Source organism: Hyaena hyaena, unplaced genomic scaffold (assembly GCF_003009895.1).
Source record: "Hyaena hyaena isolate Hyena2069 unplaced genomic scaffold, ASM300989v1 scaffold_615, whole genome shotgun sequence".
In the NCBI taxonomy this organism is placed as follows: domain Eukaryota; kingdom Metazoa; phylum Chordata; class Mammalia; order Carnivora; family Hyaenidae; genus Hyaena; species Hyaena hyaena.
In genome coordinates, this window is record NW_024081248.1 from 370562 (window position 1) to 393651 (window position 23090).

The 23090-nt window shown below is 35.0% G+C and overlaps 1 protein-coding gene and 1 non-coding gene across 2 annotated transcripts in view; one reads left to right on the forward strand and one right to left on the reverse strand.

Annotated features, from left to right (window-relative positions):
• BMPR2 (bone morphogenetic protein receptor type 2) overlaps positions 1–23090 on the reverse strand; it is a 199243-nt gene that overhangs the window by 79190 nt on the left and 96963 nt on the right. Inside the window, exons 2-3 of the mRNA XM_039257389.1 lie at positions 10089–10259; positions 8570–8740 (exon numbers count right to left, since the gene is read on the reverse strand). Coding sequence (XP_039113320.1) covers positions 8570–8740; positions 10089–10259 — 342 coding nt within the window. The remainder of the gene's footprint in view (positions 1–8569; positions 8741–10088; positions 10260–23090) is intronic.
• Positions 1114–1233, forward strand: LOC120248939. The gene has a single exon (XR_005532713.1). It is a non-coding gene; the product is annotated as a U6atac minor spliceosomal RNA (small nuclear RNA).

Here is a 23090-nt window from a genome sequence, read left to right on the forward strand (position 1 = left end):
AATGATTATAATGTAAGACTCTGGCTCAGCAAAATTACAGATATTCACTTATGGGTTAGTCTGTCACATTTTCCCTGACAGCTCCTTCCCGACCTTAAAGATCCCCTGCTCTCATATGCTTTAGTTTCTATCACTAAGTACCTTATGATCTTCAGCTTCAACTGAGGTTGGTAAAAAACAAGCTTTTTCTAAGGAAACAGAGTTAGAGCTATATTTTGTTATTCTCAGTCACCCATATATTTCTTCACTGCCACCAGGTCTAACCCCATTCAATGTATGAGACATAGCACTAAGAAGGCAAGTAAACACGGTTCTGGATATTGTGTAAATGAATACTTGATGAGAATGATATAATTCCAGTAACAGCAATGAATAGTTTGATGTCAGGAAGTAAACTGTTCGGCTAAAAACAATCAAGAGAGAAATGAATAGGCTAAACAGAACATTAAGTACCTTCTGTTGTTCCCTAGAACACAACCTTTTAAAAAGGCATAACTTACTTGCGCATCATTTTCTTTACCAGTATTAAAATATGCCACAATTGTACTTTTTAGTAAGGGTCTCTGAATATGAGATCATGTAACAGCATCTATTTAGAAAAATTTTTCTATATTCCTAAATTATTTTAAGAATTAAAATCTGGTGTTTATTTTTAGGGAAGGCAAAGGAGAACAGGAAAAAGTAGGACTTTTTTGTACTTGGCCATGATGAATCTAAAATAAGGGAGTTAATAATAGTTTTTTGTCTGTGCTTGGTATCTCATGAACTATTTGTCCTTTTTGAAAGTAGCAACCAGCTTTCAATAAATACCTGTCCATTAGTATCACTTTTGCCAGATTACATATGACAACAAATCCTATTCCTTTCAAGCATCTGAAAATATTTCTGAGTTTATACATTAGCATATATCCCTTTGTTTATTAAATTATTCATTTAACAAACATTTACTGTACTTCTGCTACTACATACCTAATGCTACACAAGTCACTATGGAGACAAAGGGGAATTAATAAAAAGTCCTTATCCTCTCCTAGAAATAAATAAAAATCTTTAAAAAAATAAAAAAAAAATAAAAAGTCCTTATCACCAAAGACTTTAGAATCTCATAGAAGAGTGTTGTATGAAAGAAGTTAGCACTCCCCTTTACAAAGATGTAAGAGGCCCTCAAGTCTGACAATCCACATATGCTTTAAGGCATTGCCACGTACTTTGTGGCACCTATCATTTTTATTATTTCACTTATATGTAGAATCTAAAAAACAAAACAAATAAATAAACAAACAAAAAAGATTCAGTCGTACAAATACAGAGAACAAAGTGATGAGTGCCAGAACAAATGGAGTAAGAAGATGGGCAAAATGGGTGAAGGAGAGAAAGAGACACAGGTTTCCAATTATGGAATGAATAAGTCATGGGAATAAAAAGTACAGAATAGGGAATATAGTCAATGATATTGTCATAATGTTGTATGGCAACAGATGGTAGCTACACTTGTGATGAACAGAGCATTATATAGAGATGTTGAATTGCTATGTCATACACCTAAAACAAACATTAACATTGTGTGTCAACAATAATAGATTTTTTTTAAAAAAAGGATCTACTAAAAGAGACAAAGAAACCATTACAAAATACGTGAAAATTTAGGTATGATGCCTGCAACTTCTGTGTAAAAAGTTAGAAAAAAAAGTGATCTGCATATGTATATAGAGAAAGGGAGAATAATAAGGCAAATATAGCAATATGTTTAATAACTGGTGAATCTGTGGATAAAAGGTATATAAGTTTGAAGACTTTGTAAGTTTGAAATAATTTCAAATATAAAAGTTTAAAACATTTTTTTGCTTGGGCCTAAAATATTAACACCTGACATTTACTGTCAATACCATAATAAGCAAAAAGTTAAAAAAAAAAAAAAAAGATAAGATGTAAATCAAATCTGCTAGAGAAAGACAATCACTTCAATGAATGACCGTTCAACCTGAGTATTAGCATAGTTACTCTATAGGACAAATGAGTTTATTTTTATTATTATTTTAATGTTTAATATTTATGTTTGAGGGAGAAAGTATGAGCAGGGGAGGGGCAGAAAGAGGGGGGACACAGGATCTGAAGTGGGTTCTGCACTGATAGCAGCGAGCCTGATTCAAGCCCCCAACTCACAAGCCATGAGATCATGACGTGAGCAGAAGTTGGACACTCAACTGACTGAGCCACCCAGGCTCCCCCAAAAGGGTTTATTTTTGACTGAACAACCCAAATATTAAGGAGACATCTTCAAAGAGTTTATAGATGTGACAGCACTTCAAAATTTAAAATACTATGCAAATGTAAAGCTTTAAGAGCCATCACAAAAACATCATGTGAGGTATGGACATACTGTTTCAGTGAACACCATTCTCAGACGAATGAGTAATGAATGTTTTCACACCTTGATTAAAGGTATAATTTGGCACTATAAAATGAGCAATGAACTTTTAATGAAAGCTATTAAGAGTGTTTCCTTAGAAAGGGCCAAGATTCTAAAAAAAAAATGTTTTAATGTTACAAATGCATATTAAATTACCATTTAAAATGTAGCTCCTGTCATCCCTATGGTATCAAGACAAACTGAGATGAGATGAAATGACTGGATTTCAGATCATTCTAAATCATTTTTCTCAAAGCTAATTAGTTTCATTACTGAGAAAGAGTATTACAAATGGACAAGAAATATGGAAAATTAAAACAGAAAAAACAAAAAACATGTGAACCTCATTGATAAAAACAATCCAAATAATTTTTCAAAATGATCTCAGCAAAGTTTTATTTTAATAATACTAGTGCTGATAAAGATATGATGAAATATGCATTCTAGTATATCACTGACAGGAGAATGTGAACTGTTTCCATCAATGGAAAAGCATTTTGACAATATAAGAGGAATTTTAATACTGATGCTACTAGATACAGAAATTATAATGGGGGGGGTGGTGCATGGGTGGCTCAGTCTGCTGAGTGACTTTGGCTCAGGTCATGATCTCATAGTCCATGAGTTGGGACCCCACATCACACTCTGCTGACAGGTCACAGTCTGGAGCCTGCTTTGGATTGTGTCTCCCTCTCTCTTTGTCCCTCCCCCACTTACACTGTCTCCCTCAAAATTAAATAAACATTTAAAAAATTTTAATAAAAAATAAATAATTCTGGTAATTTTATAATTAATTCTAACTTAATATAATGTTACATATACAAGGATGCTCATTGTAATAAAAAACTAGAAACCGTCTAAATACCCAAAACCATGGAAATGGATAAGGAAAATATTGAGTTGATGAAATATTATACAACTATTAAAACTGATGACTATGAAACATACATAACCTGAGAAACACTATTCTACTAAACAAAAAGCAGAATCTAAAATGCATTTTTCTTCTTTTTTTTTTTAAGTAAACTACCCCCAACATGGGGCTCTAACTCCTGACCTCAAGACAAAGAGTCACATGCTCCTCCAACTGAGTCAACCAGGCACCCCTAAAATGTGTTTTTTATCACTAATACATCTACACAAAGATTAAAGAAAAGCACTAGAAAACATTCAAAAATATTAACAATGGTTCTATTTGGATAAAGGTAATTTCTCTCCTTATGACTCATCTCATTTTTCTATTTTTCTAATTTAATAAGCAGGTATTCCTTTAATATTTTCCTTAAATTTTTTTAATTTTAGAGAAAGAGACAGAGCAAGTGCGGGAAAGGGGCAGAAGGAGAGAAATAGAATCTCATGCAAGCTCTATGCTCAGCAAGGAGATTGATGTATGGTTCAATCCTACAACCCTGCGATCATGAACTGAGCCAAATCAAGAGTCAGTTGGTCAACCGACTGAGCCACCCAGGTGCCCCTAACATTTTCTTATACAAGTACTACACAAATATATGAACAGGTTAAAGACTTAAACACTACAAGAGTATGAGAAATTATAATATGTAACCTTCTCCATCAATAATAACCCACACTATCCCCTTTCTCCATCTCTGATAAGTTTGTACCATGTTTCTAGTAAATTTTAAACATATATAAATGTTTTTAACAAATATTTATGTTAAATATTCAATAAATGATATTTTTGTAACAGAAAATCTTAAAGGAGAAAAAGTCACCATCACCAAATTTTTGATTGATAGTTACTATATGAACATGAATAAAAAGTTCTGCTTCTTGAATTTATAATTTCTTTAAACTTCAACACTTAAAACTATTTTTATTTTGATCAAGCACCTATTATTTGTATACTAAATGTTAAACCCTCTATATATTAATGATCATTTTTCTTGAGATTTAAAAAATATATTATCCATCTTATTCACTAACTTCAAATTTACTTGCATTATTTAGAACAAAATACATAAACTGGGTTAATGCTCCCAAATTAGAGCATTTTACTTAAAACGTTTTCCCTTTTTATTGAGCTAATATTACTGATTCCTTGTGCGCAACACTCTGCTTTTGGCTTAAAAGCTTATAACAGACCAAAATCTAGGTAAAAATCTAAAATGGGCTGTAAAAATCTTGAGAACTTATACACAAATTCACTTTTCTTACATCTATCTAGATGTACAAATGAAAATTAGAGACCCTGTTTTGTTTGTTTGCTGCTTTGTGGAAAATAAATGTAGCCAATTGAGTATAATTTTTTAATAAAAGCTAATGGCTTTGAGTAGTTAGGAACTACATGAAAAAACTTCTTATTGCTCTCAGTTTAGTGTTTTATCAAACATTAAAGGAAATATCCCAAACTGAAGATCTCACGGTATGGACTGATAACAGCTATTGACAGAGAATTCTTGAAATGTCCTACATCTCAAAAAAATATTTATTAATTAAAAAAAGGTTTTTCAATGTTTATTTATTTTTTGAGAGACAGAGACAGAGCATGAGAGGGGGAGGGGGAGAGATAGAGGGAGACACAGAATCTGAAGCAGGCTCCAGGCTCTGAGCTGTCAGCACAGAGCCTGATGCGGGGTTCGAACCCATGAACCTCAAGATGGTGACCTGAGCCAAAGTCAGACGCTTCACCAACTGAGCCACCCAGGCGCCACCCCCCACCACAAAAAATATTTCTTTAAATTAACTTTTTATTTAGAAAAAATTTAAGACTTCCAGAATAGTTATAAGAATAAGAATACTCACATACTTACCTTTACCCAGATTCACTTATTGTTACCATTTTATCCCATTTACTTGCTTTATTATTCTTTCTAAAACACACACACACACACACACGCACACACTTATGCACACACTTTTTTTTTTAACCATTTCAGAAAAGTTAATATATATACATTCTAGCTCCTTATTTCTAAACATTTCTTAAAGTGTTTCCTAAGAATATGGATATTCTATTATACAATCACAGTACTGATATCAGCTTCAGTACATTTAGTATTGAAATAATTCTTTAATTGAGACACCTGGGTGGCTAGGTTGGTTAAGCATCTGACTTCGGTTCAGGTCAAGAGCCCCTGCTTTCATTCAGATTCTCTGTCTCCCTCTCACTCTGCCCCTCCCCAGCTCGCACTCTCTCTCTCAAAAATAAAAATAAACATTAAAAAAAAAAAGAAATAATTCTTTAATCATCTCTTTTGTCAACTGGTCTAACAATGTTCTTTATCACAGCATTTTGTATCCGGTATAGGAGAGATAGGTATGGCTTAGTTGTCAAGTTTCTTTAGCCTCCTTTAATCAAGATCTTTCCCACAGTCTCTTTGCCTCTTAAGAAACTGACATTTTTGACAAATCCTGTTTTTATAATAGAGCAGTCCTAGTTCATAGTTTGTCTGATGTTACCTCATGATTAGATTTCAGTTATGCATTCTTGCCTGAAATATTCTATTACTGATTCTATGTCCTTCTCAGGGTATCATGGATGTCCATCTACCATCTTCACTAATAATATTAATTTTATTAGTGATACTGTGTCCTTCTCAGGGTACCATGGATGTCTATCTACCATCTTCACTAATATTAATTTTAATCACCCGGTCAAGGTGTTATCCAATTCCCTCACTTTATAATTACTAGTTTTTCCCTTGCAAAATGTGAGAGAGACTTTAAAACAATGCAAATATCCTGGCCCACATTGAAAATGCCCTTAGATTTAGGATATTTCTATTATTCTTGTCTGATCCAATCTTCACCATGGTGGTTGCCAGATAATTTTTCAACTCCTACATTTACCAGTTGGCACCTGGCATTCTACTATAAACAAATGCCCTCGATTCCACCTTCTTTGCTTTCAGCATAGAAACATGAGTTCGTTTTCCCTCCAATGGTTTATAATTTGTTACTGTACTTTTTTAGCACTCAAATTGTCCCAAATTTAGCAAATAGGTGTTACTTCAATCTGGCTCCTATGTTCTTGTAACAAGTCTCCATGCTGTTTGGAGGCATTTTGTTTCTTACTTTCTAGTGTTACAAAATACTTTGGGCTTATCTTCACCTATCCTGCTCCAATCTTAGAATAAGTCATTTTTCCAAGAAGTCCAACTTCCTTTCAGTGGGAGTGCTATAAAAGTCTACATCTGGGTGCACCAGCATGGATCAGTTGGTTAAACATCTGATTCTTGACCTCACTCAGGTCATGATCTCACGGTTCCTGAGATCAAGCCCCACACTGGGCTCTGGGCTAACAGAATAGAGTCTGCGTGGGATTCTCAGTCTCCATCTCTCTCTGCCCCTCTCCCTCTCACATGCATGCACATGCGCTCGCTCACTCATTCTCTCTCTCTCAAAATAAATAAACTTTAAAAATATGGGGCACTTGGGCAGCTCAGTCAGTTAAGCATCTGACTTTGTCTCAGAACATGATCTCAGGATTTGTAGGTTCAAGCCCCACGTTGGGCTCTGTGCTGACTGCTTAGAGCCTGGAGGCTGCTACAGATTCTGTGTCTCCCTCTCTCTCTGCTCCTCCCCTGTTCATGCTCTGTATTTCCCTCTCTCAAAAAATAAACTTAGGGACACTTGGTTAAGCGTCCGACTTCAGCTCAGGTCATGATCTCACAGCTCGCGGGTTCGAGCCCGGCATGAGGCTCTGTGCTGACAGCTCAGAGCCTGGAGCCTTCCTTTGATTCTGTATGTCTCTCTCTCTGCTCTTCACCCACTCATGATCTCTCTCTCTCTCTCTCTCAAAAATAAATAAAAACATTTTAAAAAAGAAACTTAAAAAAAGTAAAAAATGAATAAATAAAAATTAAAAAAATAAATAAAGTCTAAATTTGGGCATTACTTTTGTTCACTGCTACTGGGGTGCTATCGTTTCTTGTCCTTTCCAACAAATAGAGCTAAGAAATCTATATAGTATGTGTATGTGTACACTACACACATGAATATAAATATATACACATATTAAATGTACACATATTTATGTGGCCACATATCCATGCATGTAACACATACATGTTTATTTTTAAAGCCATAAATCCACACTCATACCTTGAATTATAATCTATTCACATAATATTCTCTTCTCTTCCCCATCTATAATTGTATGTGTCTATTCCCTCAATAACAGCAAGAACATCAACACCATTTACTCATTTTTTCTTAATTCTATTATACATCTACAGTTATTTCAGAATTGCTTTGTTCTATACTACCAAAAAACAAATCTAAAAGAGTTCAGTACTTGTCTGCAATTCGCCCCCATCTCTTATATCCCATCTTGCCCAAAAGAGTATATATAGTCAAACACTCTGTTTGTAAAATCCTTACATAAGTTCTTTCATTCCTTTTTGTATACTTTCCACTCTATTCTCTCCTTCCCTTGTTAGTAACCAACTTCATTATTTTCTGGCTTATCCTTTGTTTTTGTTTTTTGTTTCTGTAAATTACAGTAAGCCTTCTGTTTTACACAAAAGATAGCATAGTAGATATGTTTTTTATTCACCTAACATCTCTAGAAATCACTCCATATCAATTCATAGAGATCTTACTCGTTTTTTCTTATAGATATATACTTAGGTCTCTATTACATGTATATACCAGAGTATATTTCAACTAATCTCCTCTTCCTGAACCTTTAGATATTTTCCAGTTACAAACAATACTGCAATGGATAACTCTATGCATATATATTTTATTTTTAAGTAAGTTCTATGTCCAATGTGGAGCTTGAACTCATGACCTTGAGATCAAGAGTTGCTACTCTACCGAGTCAACCAGCCAGGAACTCCTACGCATATGTATTTTTGTACTGTTAGAAATATATCTTCAAGATCAATTCCTACAAATAGGGGTGCTGGGTAAAGAGTAAGCAAGCACACATGTAGTTTTCTTAATATTGCCAAATTCTCCCCCATAGGGGTTGGAAAGTACCATATTTTGATTCGAAAGTATTTGGTAATCTACTGATACCTTGGAAATCCTGGCACACCTCTTTTGGATTTCAGGTATTAGCTATGTTAGCTAGAGCAGTCTCATGATGTTTTGAACTTACTCTCATGCCTGCCCAAACTGATGTTATTATATATTTTTAAATTTTGCAAATCTTTGGAGAAAAAGGAAAAGTAAGATACTTAAAGTACTTACTGAGTGGTGTTGTATCTGGAGGTGGAAAATTCTCAGTGAAGTTGACATTACACAAGTCTGTGCTACAGCAGCAGAAACGGTATGTTCCATTTTGAATTGAGGGAGGGGTAGTAGTTACGACGCATTCTTCATAGTGACACTCCTGGGGATCTCCAATGTGAGACCAACATCCTACAAATTGACATTAATGTAAACAAGTTAGGGGTTAATACAATATACAAAATTAAAAGAAAGACAATAAATTAATAATTACAATCAATGTGACAAAGTACATATACATATAAGTTATAAAACAATCCTGCAAATCAATAGGAAACACACATTTTTTAAATAACAAAAAAAATGGCAAAGTATTAATATGCATTTCATGGAGAAAAAGCCACTAATAAAAGTTTAACCTTACATTAATCTAAGTATTATTATTAAAGCAACAGTAAGATTTCATCTTTATCTATGTCTATTAAATTGTTCTCAGTTTAAAAAAATAGTATACAATTGTAACAAGGTTTCAGTAACACTCCCATATATTGCTGGAGGGAATGTAAATGTATACAGCGTTTCTAGAAAGCCATATGGCAAATGTTTTTTTCATTTTTTTCATTTATTATTTTTGAGACAGACAAACAGAGCACGAGTGGGGGTGGGGAGCAGAGAGTGAGGGAGACACAGAATCTGAAACAGGCTCCAGGCTCTGAGCTGTCAGCACAGAATCCGATGAGGGGCTCGAACCCACAAACTGTGTTACCATGACCTAAGCTGAAGTTGGACGCTTAACCGACTGAGCCACGCAGGCACCCCAATATGGCAATTTTTATAAAGAGTCTTTAAAATATTCATGCTTTATAATTTAATATTTCTACCTCCAGCAATCTATTCCAAGGAAATAATCAAATATAATTCAAAGATTTATGTTCAAAGATGTCCACTGAAGTATTATGTATTATAGTAAAACTGGAAAAAGGTAAAATGTCCAACAACAGAGTGATGTGTAAGTAAACTGCATGTATAAAATACATGTATATACAAATGTTTGTACAGAAGTATTGTATTGTACAGAAGTTAAAATGTTCTCAAAGAATATTTAAAGATATGAGAAAATGTTCATAATATAATTTAAAATAGGAAAAACTGGGTATGAAATTGTTTATACATACAGCATCATTCTAATTTTGAAAAATAAGTACACACACATATAAACACATAAGTACATAAAAAATATACCTGCAGGGAATAAACTAATATAGTAAAAGAGCTTATAAGAGCATGGAATTGTAGACATTTTTCTTATAGTTTTCTATATTTTCTAAACTTCATAAAAGAGAATACATTATTAACATTATGATAAGAAAATAATCTATAATCCAATTACCCTTTGTAGGGTTTATGGATGAAAATATATGGATATATATTTTAAAACTGTTTTCCTGGAGAGAGTTTTAATCTACCTCTATGTTCTTTTCAGATCAATTTCAATGATATGAAACACAAAGTTATATCAGGTAAGAAAAGTATTACTTGCCTTGTTTTACAAGATTTATATCCCCTTTTGATTTCTCCCAAAGGCCATAGCAAGTGCTACCTTTTGAACATAATATTGTTCCATTTTCATGAGAGATTCGACTCTCACCTATGCCAAGGTCTTGTTGATAAGGATCTTTAAATGCACATAGACGTTCTTGGTTCTGAGAAGCTAAAATAAATAAAAGAATGACAGATTTATTTTTGTGATAATCTTGGCAAAGCTTTATTTTATGAAATCTTAGTCTTTTTGAAAGGCATTATAAATTTTCCTACCCCAAGGCTTGAATAAATCTGTATTTTATATTTATTCAATAACTTTTCCTGTTAACTAGCACCTCCAAAGAATAATCAAACTTGAAAACAGATTTCTCAAAATCGATCCCTTCTTACACAAATTATTCTCACCACTCTCTTATTAAATAACTTAGGTATGTGAATAAAGAAATATCATTTTAAAAGTCAATGCTCTAAATTATCAAAACTTCAAAAAGACAAATTAACAAACCTAGAGGGCTGAATAATTTTGTAGAATTCTGCAAAATTCACTTTTATCATATTTTAAAGACAGCTATACAAAGCTAAACATACATCATTGGGCATAGTAAACTACAGATGAGGAGAGTGACTACAAGTGGGGTACATGGTTTCTTTTTTGGGCGGATGGAAATGTTCTAAAATTAGATTGTGGTAATGGTTGCACAATTCTGTAAATTTACAAAAAAAATAATCAGTCACTTAAAATGGTACACAAATTATACCTTAATAAATTTATTTTTTTAAAAAATGTTAGTGTTCATTTATTTTTGAACAAGAAACAGCATGAGTTGGGGAGGGTCAGAGAGACAGACACAGAATTCGAAGCAGGCTCCAGACCCCAACCTGTCAACACAGAGCATGGCATGGGGCTCAAACTCACGAACTGTGAGATCATGACCTGGCCCAAAGTTGAACGCTTAACTGACAGAGCCACCCAGAAGCCCCTAATATCCTTAGTTTTTAAAACAAATTTACTGGGGCACCTGGGTGGCTCAGTTGGTTAAGACCCAACTTCAGCTCAGATCATGATCTCACAGCTCCTGAGTTTGATCCCAGCATTGAGCTCTGTGATGACAGCTCTGGGCCTGGAGTCTGCTTTGGATTCTGTGTCTCTGTCTCTCTCTGACACTCTTCTGCTTGTGCTCTCTCTCTTTCAAAAATAAATAAACAAAAAAAAAAAAAACATTTAAAAAACCTAAGGCTATTAGTGGGCAAAAAGAAAATTATTTCCTGCTATTAAAAATATCAATATAGAGAGAAGAGTTAAGATTCAGGAGCAGCATGGAGACCTTGAGCTTGTCTTGTCCCTGAAACGCAGCTAGATCAGCATCAAACCATTTTGAACACCTAGGAAATTGATTTAAGAATTAACACAACAGTCTGCATAACTTGAGTCACAGAACTCAGTGTTTACCATGCAAGAAAAGCATTCCCCTAGAAAGTAGCTGGAGAGAAAGAGAAAGAGTGAAAACACTTGCAGGGGATTGACCTAGAAATCTGTTTCCCAAAATCACTGACAGGGAGAAAACAGGTTTTCAATACCATGAGGATTCTATAAACAGTAGAGCACAAAGTATGAAGTTTCAGAACTCAGTGCCTGGTGGTGCTCTGATGAGGCAGTAGGGCAGGCAGTGCTGGTCTGAGAGGTCCATTTGCCACAGAGGGCAATTCCCTTGCTTAGGGTGCATCTGGCAGAGGAGTTAATGGCCTCCCCACAGGCAAAAGTCCCAGGGTACCCGAGAGAGCTGCCATATTTACTGAGATTCAGACAAAGACATCAGATTGTGGCAAAACCCAGTGCTGGCTGTGTGTTGTGATTTGCCACCATCTCTGAACCTCTGCTTTCATACAATCGCATGAACATATTCTGGGACAAGCTGGAACCTGACCATTGCCCAGCAAGAGACTGTCCCTCAGAAAGTCAGCAAGGGTCCAAGCCATACGGGTGTCTGAATTATGGGGTTTTTAAACACAATCCTTTCTGAGATAAAATTCAGGAGAGAGGTGCCACATGGCAAACGGACAGCTTGGACAAAACAGGGTAGAGGTGGGGAATGGACAGAGGCCTGAGACAAAGGTGAAGAGCTTGATCAAGTGTCAGTGAGAGTGCATCTGCATGCACGCCACACTGATCCATCCCAGTAAGCTAAGCAGCACCACCTAATGGAGAACAGAGCCACTACACCAACACCTGCCCAACTATACCCTCCAAGCACATAACCCAGAAGACCCACAGAAGTCACGCTACTTGCTTCATGTATGGACTATAGAGTGATTTATAATTTCAGTTCTAGGGGAAACTGGATATAAATTCATTCAGGATTCATTCTATTTGATAGTTCAGTTATTAGCTCATTTTCTTTGCTTCTGTTTTTGCTTAAGTTGTTTTCTTCTATTGCATTTTATTTTATTATATAATTTTTTTTATTTTTAAGTTTTTTCTTGCATTTTTCGCTTTGCCTTTCCCTTCTTTCTCTACTCTATTAAGCTTCTTTCAATAAGCAGACTAAAATGTATCTAGGATCTAGCTTCTTTTATTTGATTTTTGTATTTTTTTAATTTAAAAATTTTTTATTTTATTAATGTTTCTTCATCTAAAATGACAAACTGAAGGAATTTACCCCAAAAGAAAGAACAGGAAGAAATGACAGCCAGGACATAATCTAACAGATATAAGTAAGATAGCTGAACCAGAATTAGAATCATGATAATAAGAATACTAGCTGCAGTTGAAAAACGCATAAAAGACACCAGAGAATCCTTTTCTGTGGAGATAAAACAAATAAAATCTAGTCAAGCTAAAATTAAAATGCTGTAACTAAGATGCAATCTTGAATGGATGCTACAATATCAAGGATGGATGAAGTAGAGCAGTGAATTAGTGAAACAGAAGATAACATTATGGGGAATAATGAAACAGGAAAAAAAGAGGGCAGCAAAGGCAAAAGATCACAATTCAAGACAGAGAACACAGTGACTTATTTAAAAGGAATAACATCCAAATCACAGGAGTCCCATAAGATGAAGAGGGGCAGGTTTACAAGAACAAATTCTAGTGGAAAACTTTCCTAATCTGGTGAAGGACACAGACATCAAAATCCAAGCAGCACAGAGAACTCCCATTAGATTCAACAAGAACCAACCATCACTGAGGCATATGATAGTCAAATTCACAAAATAGACAAGGAAAGAATTGTGAAAGCAGCAAGGAAAAAAAGTCCTGAACCTATAAGGGAAGACAAATCAGGTTCACAGCAGATCTATCCACAGAAACATAGCACCCCAGAAAGGAGTGGCAGGATATATTCAATGTGCTGAATCAGGAAAATATACAACCAAGAATTCTTTATCCTGCAAGGCTATCATTCAAAATAGAAGGAGAGATAAAGAGTTTCCCAAACAAACAAAAACTCAAGAGTTCGTGACCACTAAACCAGCCCTGCAAGAAATTTTACGGGGGACTCTTTGAGCAGCAAAAATACAAAACAAAACAAAAAGACCAAAAACAACAAAGACTACAAAGGACCAGTGAACATCATCACCAAAAACACCAACTCTCCAGGGAACACAATGGCACTAAATTCGTATCTTTCAGCACCCACTCTAAATATAAATGTATTAATCAGAGAAATACAAATCTAAACCACACTGAGATAACACCTCACACTCGTCACAGTGGCTAAAATTAACTCAGGAAACAACATATGCTGATGAGGATGTGGACAAACAGGAAGCCTCTTACACTGCTGGTAGCAATGCAAACTGGTCCAGCCACTCTAGAAAACAGTGTGCAGGTTCCTCAAAAAATTAAAAATAGAAATACCCTATCATCCAGCAATAGCACTACTAGAAATTTATCCAAAATATACAGGAGTGTTGATTCACAGGGGCACATGTACCCCAATGTTTTTATAGCAGCACTTTCAACAAGAGCCAAACTGTGGAAGGAGTATAAATGTCCATCAACTGATGATTCGATAAAGAAGATGTAGTTTATATATACAACAGAATACTACTTGGCAATGAGGAAGAATGAAGAAATCCTGCCATTTATAGCAACGTGCATGGAACTGGAGGGTATTATGCTGAGTGAAATAAGTCAGTCAGAGAAAGACAGGTATCATATGTTTTCATTCATATGTGGAACTTGAGAAACTTAACAGAAGACTATGGGGGAAGGGAAGGGGAAAAATAGTTACAAACAGAGAGGGAAACAGGCAAACCATAAGAGACTCTTAAATACAGAGAACAAACTGAGGGTGGATGGTGGGGTGAGGGGGGAAGAGGGGAAAATAGGTGATAGGCATTGAGGAGGGCACTTGTTGGGATGAGCACTGGGTATTATCTGTAAGTGATGAATCATGGGAATCTACCCCCAAAACCAAGAGCACACCACATATACACATCATATACACTGCATGTTAGCCAACTTGACAATAAATTATATTAAGTAAGTAAATAAGTATGTATATAAATAAATAAATAAATAAATAAATAAATAATGTAAATGGTTTAAATGCTCCAACCACGGACAAAGGGTATCAGAATGGATGAGAAAACAAGACCCATACGGGGCGCCTGGGTGGCTTAGTCGGTTGGGCGTCCGACTTTCGCTTAGGTCATGATCTCGCGGTTCGTGGGTTCGGGCCCCGCGTCGGGCTCTGTGCTGACTGCCAGCTCAGAGCCTGGAGCCTGTTTCAGTCTGTGACTCCCTCTCTCTCTGGCCCTCCCCTGCTCACGCTGTCTCTCTCTCCTGGAAATAAATAAAACATTAAAAAAAAAGACCCATATATATGCTGCTTACAAGAGACTAATTTTAGACCTAAAGACACCTGCAGGTTGAAAGTAAGGGAATGAAGATCCATCTACCATGCCAACGGTCACCAAAGAAAGCTAGAGTAGCCATACTTAGACAACCTAGATTTTAAAATAAAGACTGTAACAAGAGATAAACAAGGGCATTACATCATAATTAAGGGGTCTATCCACCAAGAAGATCTAACAATTGTAAATAGTTATGCTCCCAATATGAAACACCCAAATATATAAATCAATTAATCACAAACATAAAGAAACTCACTAGGGCACCTGGGTGGTTCAGCTGGTTAAGCATCTGACTTCAGTTGAAGTCATGATCTCATGGCTTGTGAGTTTGAGCCCTGTATTGGGCTCTGTGCTGACAGCTCAGAGCCTGAAACCTGCTTCAGATTTTGTGTGTGTCTCTCTCTCTACCCCTCCTCCTACCTCCCTCCCCGCCCTTTCAAAAATAAATAAGCAATAAAAAAATTTTTTAAAAGAAACTTATTGATAATAATACCCTAATAGTAGAGGGCTTCAACACCCCACTTAGAGCAATGGACAGATCACCTAAGCAGGAAATCAACAAGGAAACAATGGCTTTGAATGATACGCTGAACTGGATGGACTTCACAGATATATTCAGAACATTTCATCCTAAAGCAGCAGAAACACATTACTCTCAAGTGCACATAGAACCTTCTCCAGAATAGATCATTTAATTTGTCACAAATCAGCCCTCAGCAAGTACAAAAAGATCAAGATCATACCTTCCGTATTTTCAGACCACAATACTAAGAAACTTGAAATCAACCACAAGAAAAAAATTGGAAATACCATGAATATTTGGAGATTAAAGACAATTCTACTAAAGAGTGAATGGGTTAACCAAGAAATTAAAGAGGAAATTAAAAAGTATATGGAAGCCAATGAAAATGAAAACACTACAGTCCAAAACCTCTGGAATGCAGCAAAGGTGGTCATAAGAGGGAAGTATATAGCAATCCAGGTCTTCCTTAAGAATGAAGAAAGGTCTCAAAAACACAACTTAACATCTAAAAGAGCTGAAAAGAGAATAGCAAATAAAGCCCAAAACTGTAAGAAGGAGGAAAATAATAAAGACTAGAGCAGAAATCAGTAATATTGAAATAAAAACACAAAACATAAGAACAGTAGATCAATGAAACCAAGAACCACTTCCTTGAAAGAATTAACAAAATAGATAAACCCCTAGACAGATCTAAAAGAAAAGGATCCAAATAAATAAAATCATGAATAAAAGAGGAGAGATAAACAACACCACAGAAATATAAACAGTAATAAGAGAATATTATGAGCAATTTAATGCCAACAAACTGGGCAATCTGAATAAGTGGACAAATTCCTAGAAATACATAAACTACCAAAACTGAAACAAGAAGATATAGAGAAAAATTTACTGAAACAGTAAAGAAATTGAATCAGTAATAAAACATTTGCCAAGAAACAAGAATCCAGAGCCAGATGGCTTTCCAGGGGAATTCTACCAAACATTTAAAGAGTTGATAGCTATTTTTTTGAAGCTATTCCAAAAAAGAGAAATGGAAGGAAAACTTCCAAACTCATTCTATGAGGCCAGCATTACCTAGATTCCAACACCAGACAAAGACCCCACTAAAAAGGAGAACTACAGACCAATTTCCCTGATCAACATGGATGCAAAAATTCTCAACAAGATACTAGCAAACCAGATCCAACAGTACATTAAAAGAATTATGCACCACAATTAAGTGGGGTGCAGGGTTGATTCAATATCCGCAAATCAATGAATGTGATACATCACATTAATGGAAGAAGAACCACATGATCCTCTCATTAATGCAGAAAAAAAGCATTTGACAAAATACAGCATCCTTTCTTAATAAAAGCCCTCAAGAAAGTAGAGATAGAAGGAATATGCCACAAGATGATAAAGATCATATATGAAAAACCCACAGCTAATATCATCCTCAATGGGGAAAAATTGAGAGCTTTTCCCCTAAGGCTAGGAACAAGACAGGCATGCCCACTCTCACCACTGTTATTCAACATAGTGTTGGAAGTCCTACCCTCAACAATCCGACAACACAAAGAAATAAAAGGCATCCAAATCGGCAAGTGGAAGTCACACTTTATTCTTTACAGATGACACAATACTCTATGTGGAAAACTCTAAAGACTCCACCCCAAAACTGCTAGAGCTGATACATGAATTCAGCAAAGTCATAAGATATAAAATAGATATACAGAAACTGGTTGTATTTCTATACACCAATAATGAAGCAGTAGAAATAGAAATCAAGGAACTTATTCCATTTACAATTGCACTGAAAACCATAAATTACCTAGGAATAAACCTAACCAGGGGCGCCTGGGTGGCTTAGTCAGTTGAGCGTCCAACTTTCACTTGGGACATGATCTCGCGGTTCCTGGGTTCGAGCCCCGCGTCGGGCTCTGTGCTGACTGCCAGCTCAGAGCCTGGAGCCTGTTTCACAGTCCGTGACTGCCTCTCTCTCTGACCCTCCCCTGCTCACGACGCTGTCTCTCTCTCTCTCTCTGCTAGAAATAAATAAAACATTTAAAAACTTTTTTTAATTAAAAAAATAAAAAAAAAAAAAAACCTAACCAAAGAGGTGAAAAATCTATACACTGAAACTATAGAAAGCTTATGAAAGAAACTGGAGAAGACACATACAAAAAAAAAGAAAAACAAATTCCATGTTCATGGATTGGAAGAATATTGCTAAAATGTTAATACTACCCAAAGCAATCTATATATTCATTACAATCCCTATCAAAATAACACCAGCATTCTTTACAGAGATTAGAACAAACAATCCTAAAATTTGTATGGAACCAGAAAAGACCCCAAATAGTCAAAGTAATGTTGAAAAAGAAAACCAAAGCTGGAGGCATTACAATTCTAGACTTCAAGCTGTATTACAAAGCTGTAATCATCAAGACAGTATAGTACTAGCACAGAAATAGATATATAGGTCAATGGAACAGAATAGAGTACCCAGAAATGGACACACAAACATATGGCCAACTAATCTTTGACAGCAGGAAAGAATATCCAATGGAAAAAAAGACAGTCGCTTCAGCAAATGGTACTGGGAAAACTGTACAGCAACATAGACAATAATGAACCTGGACCACTTTCTTACATTATACACAAAAATAAATTCAAAATGGAGGAAAGACCTAAATGTAAGACAGAAAGCCATCAAAACTCTAGAGGTAAACACTGGCAACATCCTCTTTGAACTCAGCCATAGCAACTTCTTACTTGACATGTCTCTGGAGGCAAGGGAAACAAAAGCAAAAATAGAACTATTGGGACCTCATCAAAATAAAAAGCTTCTGCACAGTGAAGGAAATAATCAGCAAAACTAAAAGGCAACTGACAGAATGGGAGAAGATATTTGTAAATGACATATCAGATAAAGGGTTCATATCCAAAATCTGTAAAGAACTTACCAAACTCAACACCCAAAAAACTAGCAATCCAGTGAAGAAATGGACAAAAGACATGAAAAGACACTTTTCTAAAGAAGACATCCAGATGGCTAACACATGAAAAGATGCTCAACATCACTCATCATCAGGAAAATGAAATCAAAATCACAATGAGATACCACCTCACACCAGTCAGAATGGCTAAAATTAACAACTTAGGCAACAACAGATGTTGGTGAGGATGAAGAGAAAGAGGATCCCTTTTGCACTGCTGGTGGTAATGCAAACTGGTACAGCCACTCTGGAAAAGATTTCCTTAAAAATTTTAAAAAAAGAACTACCCTATGACTCAATAACTGCACTACTAGATATTTATCCAAAGGATACAGGAGTGCTGATTCGAAGGGGCACACGCACCCCAATGTTTATAGTAGCACTACTGACAACGGCCGAAGTATGGAAAGAGCTCAAATGTCCAACAACTAATGAATGGATAAAGAAGGTATAGTATATATACACAATGGAATACTACTCAGCAATCAAAAAGAATGAAATCTTGCCATTTTAAAAAATGTGGATGGAACTAGAGTGTATTGCACTAAACAAAATAAGTTAGAGAAAGACAAGTATCGTGATTTAATTCATATGTGGAATTTGAGAACAAAACAGGTGGACATATGGGAAGGGAAGTAAAAATAAGATAAAAACTGAGAGGGAGAAGAACCATTAAAAGACTCTTAAATACAGAGAACAAACTGAGGGTTGTTGGCAGAGTACTGGGTGGGGGAATGGGCTAAATGGGTGATGGACATTAGTAGGGCTCTTGTTGGGATGAGCACTTGATGTTATATGCAAGTGATAAATCACTAAATTCTATTCCTGAAGTCATTATTACACTATAAGTTAACTAACTTGGATTTAAATTTAAAAAAAATTTTTAAGTCAGTATAAAGCCAGAAACAGAAATGTTCAATCACACCTTATGCTAAAGGAACAACCCAATGTATTTCAATGGTAGCTAATCTTTTTCCATATACATAATCTGATTTAACTAATTCCAATAGAATATTTAACACATAATTTATCAGCTAACAATATTTATAAACATTGCTGAGAATACCCAGGAAGTAAAAGGTTATCAAAAGCAACAGTTGATCTTTATTTGGTTTCTTAAAGATGACTTTCCTAACATGTTTGACTAGTCAGAATAACAGTCTGACAATATACGTTGACAATATATTTATACCTCATGGAGTAAGATAAGATACACGTGAGGATAAGGGTGGATCTTATTTTATCTGCTATAGCTTAATTTGCTATCACCTTAGCACTGGGAGTGATCTATGAAAATAATGTTTCCTGAACCTAGAAATCTAAGCACCAAACTCTCTGGAGGAGAAATAAAAGAGCTAAGAACTATGTACCCAAATCCATTTAGACACAGAGACCTGCCATATTTACTATAAGAGAAGCACCATCAAAGTATTGGATGAGGCAAATAGGTATTCACAAGTAGGTAATATAGAGTTCTACCCTTCAAGCATCTTACACAGTCAATTTGGAGATATACAGTAATTATTGATTTCAGTAATCACAAAGAATAATTATTAAAAAATAAATGTAATTTGATTTCCACATTTAAAACCATTTAGGCAATCTTCTATGAGATACTACTAATATCAACTAAATAGCCAGAAAATAAAGTACAGCCTATTTATAAAAATTCCAGGAATCATTGTAATTATGATTCTACCATATTTCTCTAACATGTAGCCACATATTCAAAGCCATTTAATGACAAGTTTAATTATATATATTAGGTTATCTTGCACATTTAATACCAGTATTTCTTTAAACTATTCTAATTTGCAAACTTTACCCAATGACTGTAAAGATTAAAATCAAATATATTTCAACATATAAAGCATAACAACAAAGCATTCATAGTTAAAAGTTTCAAACTATAAACAAAAACTCTGTAATGCAGATATAAAAAGCATACCTTTAAGGCATAATTCCTTTTTTATCCCATCTCAGTTTTTAAATTTTTATTATTATTATTTTTTTTGGTAATCTCTACACCCAACATGGGGCTCAAATTGACAACCCTGAGATCAAGCGTCCCATTCTCTTCTGACTCAGCCAGCCAGGAGCCCCCTCTATTTTTTGACTCGGGTTCAGTGCTCCTTACCTACTACCACATATTGAAATTACATAACCCACTCTGTTTCCCTTTTTGTCCTGATTGTTAGAAAAGTCATCATTTATTTATTTATACTTAATTATTTTTATGAGAAAGGAAAAAATGGCTACTCTGAAAATACTATTTGCCCTTTTCCCTTTTTACCAAATATTCTCACATTATTAGAATTTTCATGAAAATATATCCACTACTTATATATATCAAAATCAAGAGTATTTGTATTTGAATAAATTATTGTTACATTAAAAATTTTTTATTTTGAAATATGTATTGCTTCAATTGAAATATGTATTGCTTCAAAAGTAGTAGGGAACAAATGCGGAGTGAAGTCTAATGCCTCCCTCCTCAGTGTAAACATTCCACATAATCACTACACAATACCAAAATCAAGAAATTGACATTGATAATTCATAGAGTTTATTCAGATTTCACCAGTTATACATGCAAGAGTCTATGTGCGTGAGTGTAAATCTATGCAATTCTGTTTACATTCTATTAAAATCATAATACTTAACTTTACTTCCCCCAAATTCCTTCATGTTAACCATTTATAATCACCATCTGTTTGTTTCCATTCTTAAAAAGTAGCAACCGCTAATCTGTTATTCAGCTTAATAATTGTTATTTCTTGATTGTTATATAAAGAGAATCACGCAATACATATCCTTTTGAGATTGGCTTTTTTCACTAAGCAAAATTTCCTTGAGGCTCATCCAAGTTGCTGCCTGTATCAACAATTCATTACTTTTAATGGAGTCATATTCCATCATATGAATGTGCCACAATTTGTCTAACTTTTCACGTTTTAAAAGGTCATCTGGGTAAGTATCCAGTTTTTGGCTATCAAAAATAAAACTGCTATCAACATTTTTGTACACGTTCAATTTTAATAGAAATTTTGTTTATTTAAAGTAAAATAAGAATAATATTCTAAAAGAATAATATTCTAGAAAGATAAAGTATGGTGTCTACAAAAAGGAACTTGACATTAAGACCATTTGCTCAACCAACAGAATACATTATGCCCCATCATATAAAACTTACATCCCATTCAAATTCCCTAACTTTCTCTGACCAAGTACTTCTAGTACTGGCAGTAATTGGCTTGTACTACAAAATCTTGGTTTAAAGAGCCATGCAGGTAGTATTCCTTACCATATAAACAAAATAAAACGTGGCAAAATAAGTAACAGCTAATTATGACATTAAATATCTTAAGTGAGAGACTGAAATGAGAAACATCCCAGTTATGGAATGTTTTTGTTGTTGTTTAAACAAAGACTGGTCCTTTATAATAAAGTCAAACAGGCATAGTATGCCCTCTTTCCCTTCTGATTCCTGGACACCTAAGGCTCTTGAATGTGGAAACCTCTGCTGGCCAGCTTTTCCTAGAAGCATGCCAAGGACAAGATTGATCCATCAATCTTTATCTCTATTTCCTTTCCCCTACATTAAAAGTAAACAAGCATTTGGCAAATAAGTTTCCACATAAAAATGTGAATTTCACATTAAAATATGCAAATTGAAACTATAATGAAACAGTACTACCCATCTATTAGAATGACTAAAAGTTAAAAATAAAACAAAACAAAAAGCTCTTGACAATACCAAGTACTGCCAAGGATGTTGACACAGATGGGAAAACAATTCTAATGAAAATGCAAAACAGTACAACCACTGTATAAAACAGTTTGATAGTTTCTTATAAGTTAAACACTTAACATTTAACTCAGTAACCTTACTCCTAGGTGTTGACCTAAATGTAATGAAAATCTATGTTCACACAAAAACTTATATGTAAATGCTTCTAGTGACTTTCTCTGTAGCCACCCAAAAGTCCCTCAACTGAAGAATGGATAAACAAAAAACATGGGGAACTTGAATGCATATTATTAAGTAAAAGAAAGCAATCGGAAAGGCTACATACTGTACGATTCCAACTATAAGGCATTCTGGAAAAGGCAAAACTGGTGAACGTAAAAAGATCAGTGGTTGCCAGGGTTTGGGGCAATCTAAAAAATCCACAGAGGATTTTTAGGTCAGTGCAACTCTTCTGTATGATACTATAATGATGGACACATGTCATTATACATTTGTCCACAGAATGTATGATACCAAGAATGAACCTGAGAGTAAATTGTGGACTTAAAGTAATTATGTGTTATCTGTAGGTTCGTTAGTTCTAACAAATATATCACAGAGATGCAGGATATCAATGAGGGGGGCTGCTGACCCTATACTTTTCCACCTCATTTTGCCCTGAACCTAAGACTACTCTAAAAAATAAAGTTTATTTGGGGCACCTGTGTGGCTCTGTCAGTTAAGTGTCAGACTTCAGCTCCGGTCATGATCTCACAGCCCTGCATCAGCTCTGTGCTGACAGCCTGGAGCCTGGAGCCTGGAGCCTGGAGCCTGCTTCGGATTCTGTCTCCCTCTCTCTGCTTGCTCTCTATCTCTTTCTCAAAAATTAATAAACCTTAAAACAAA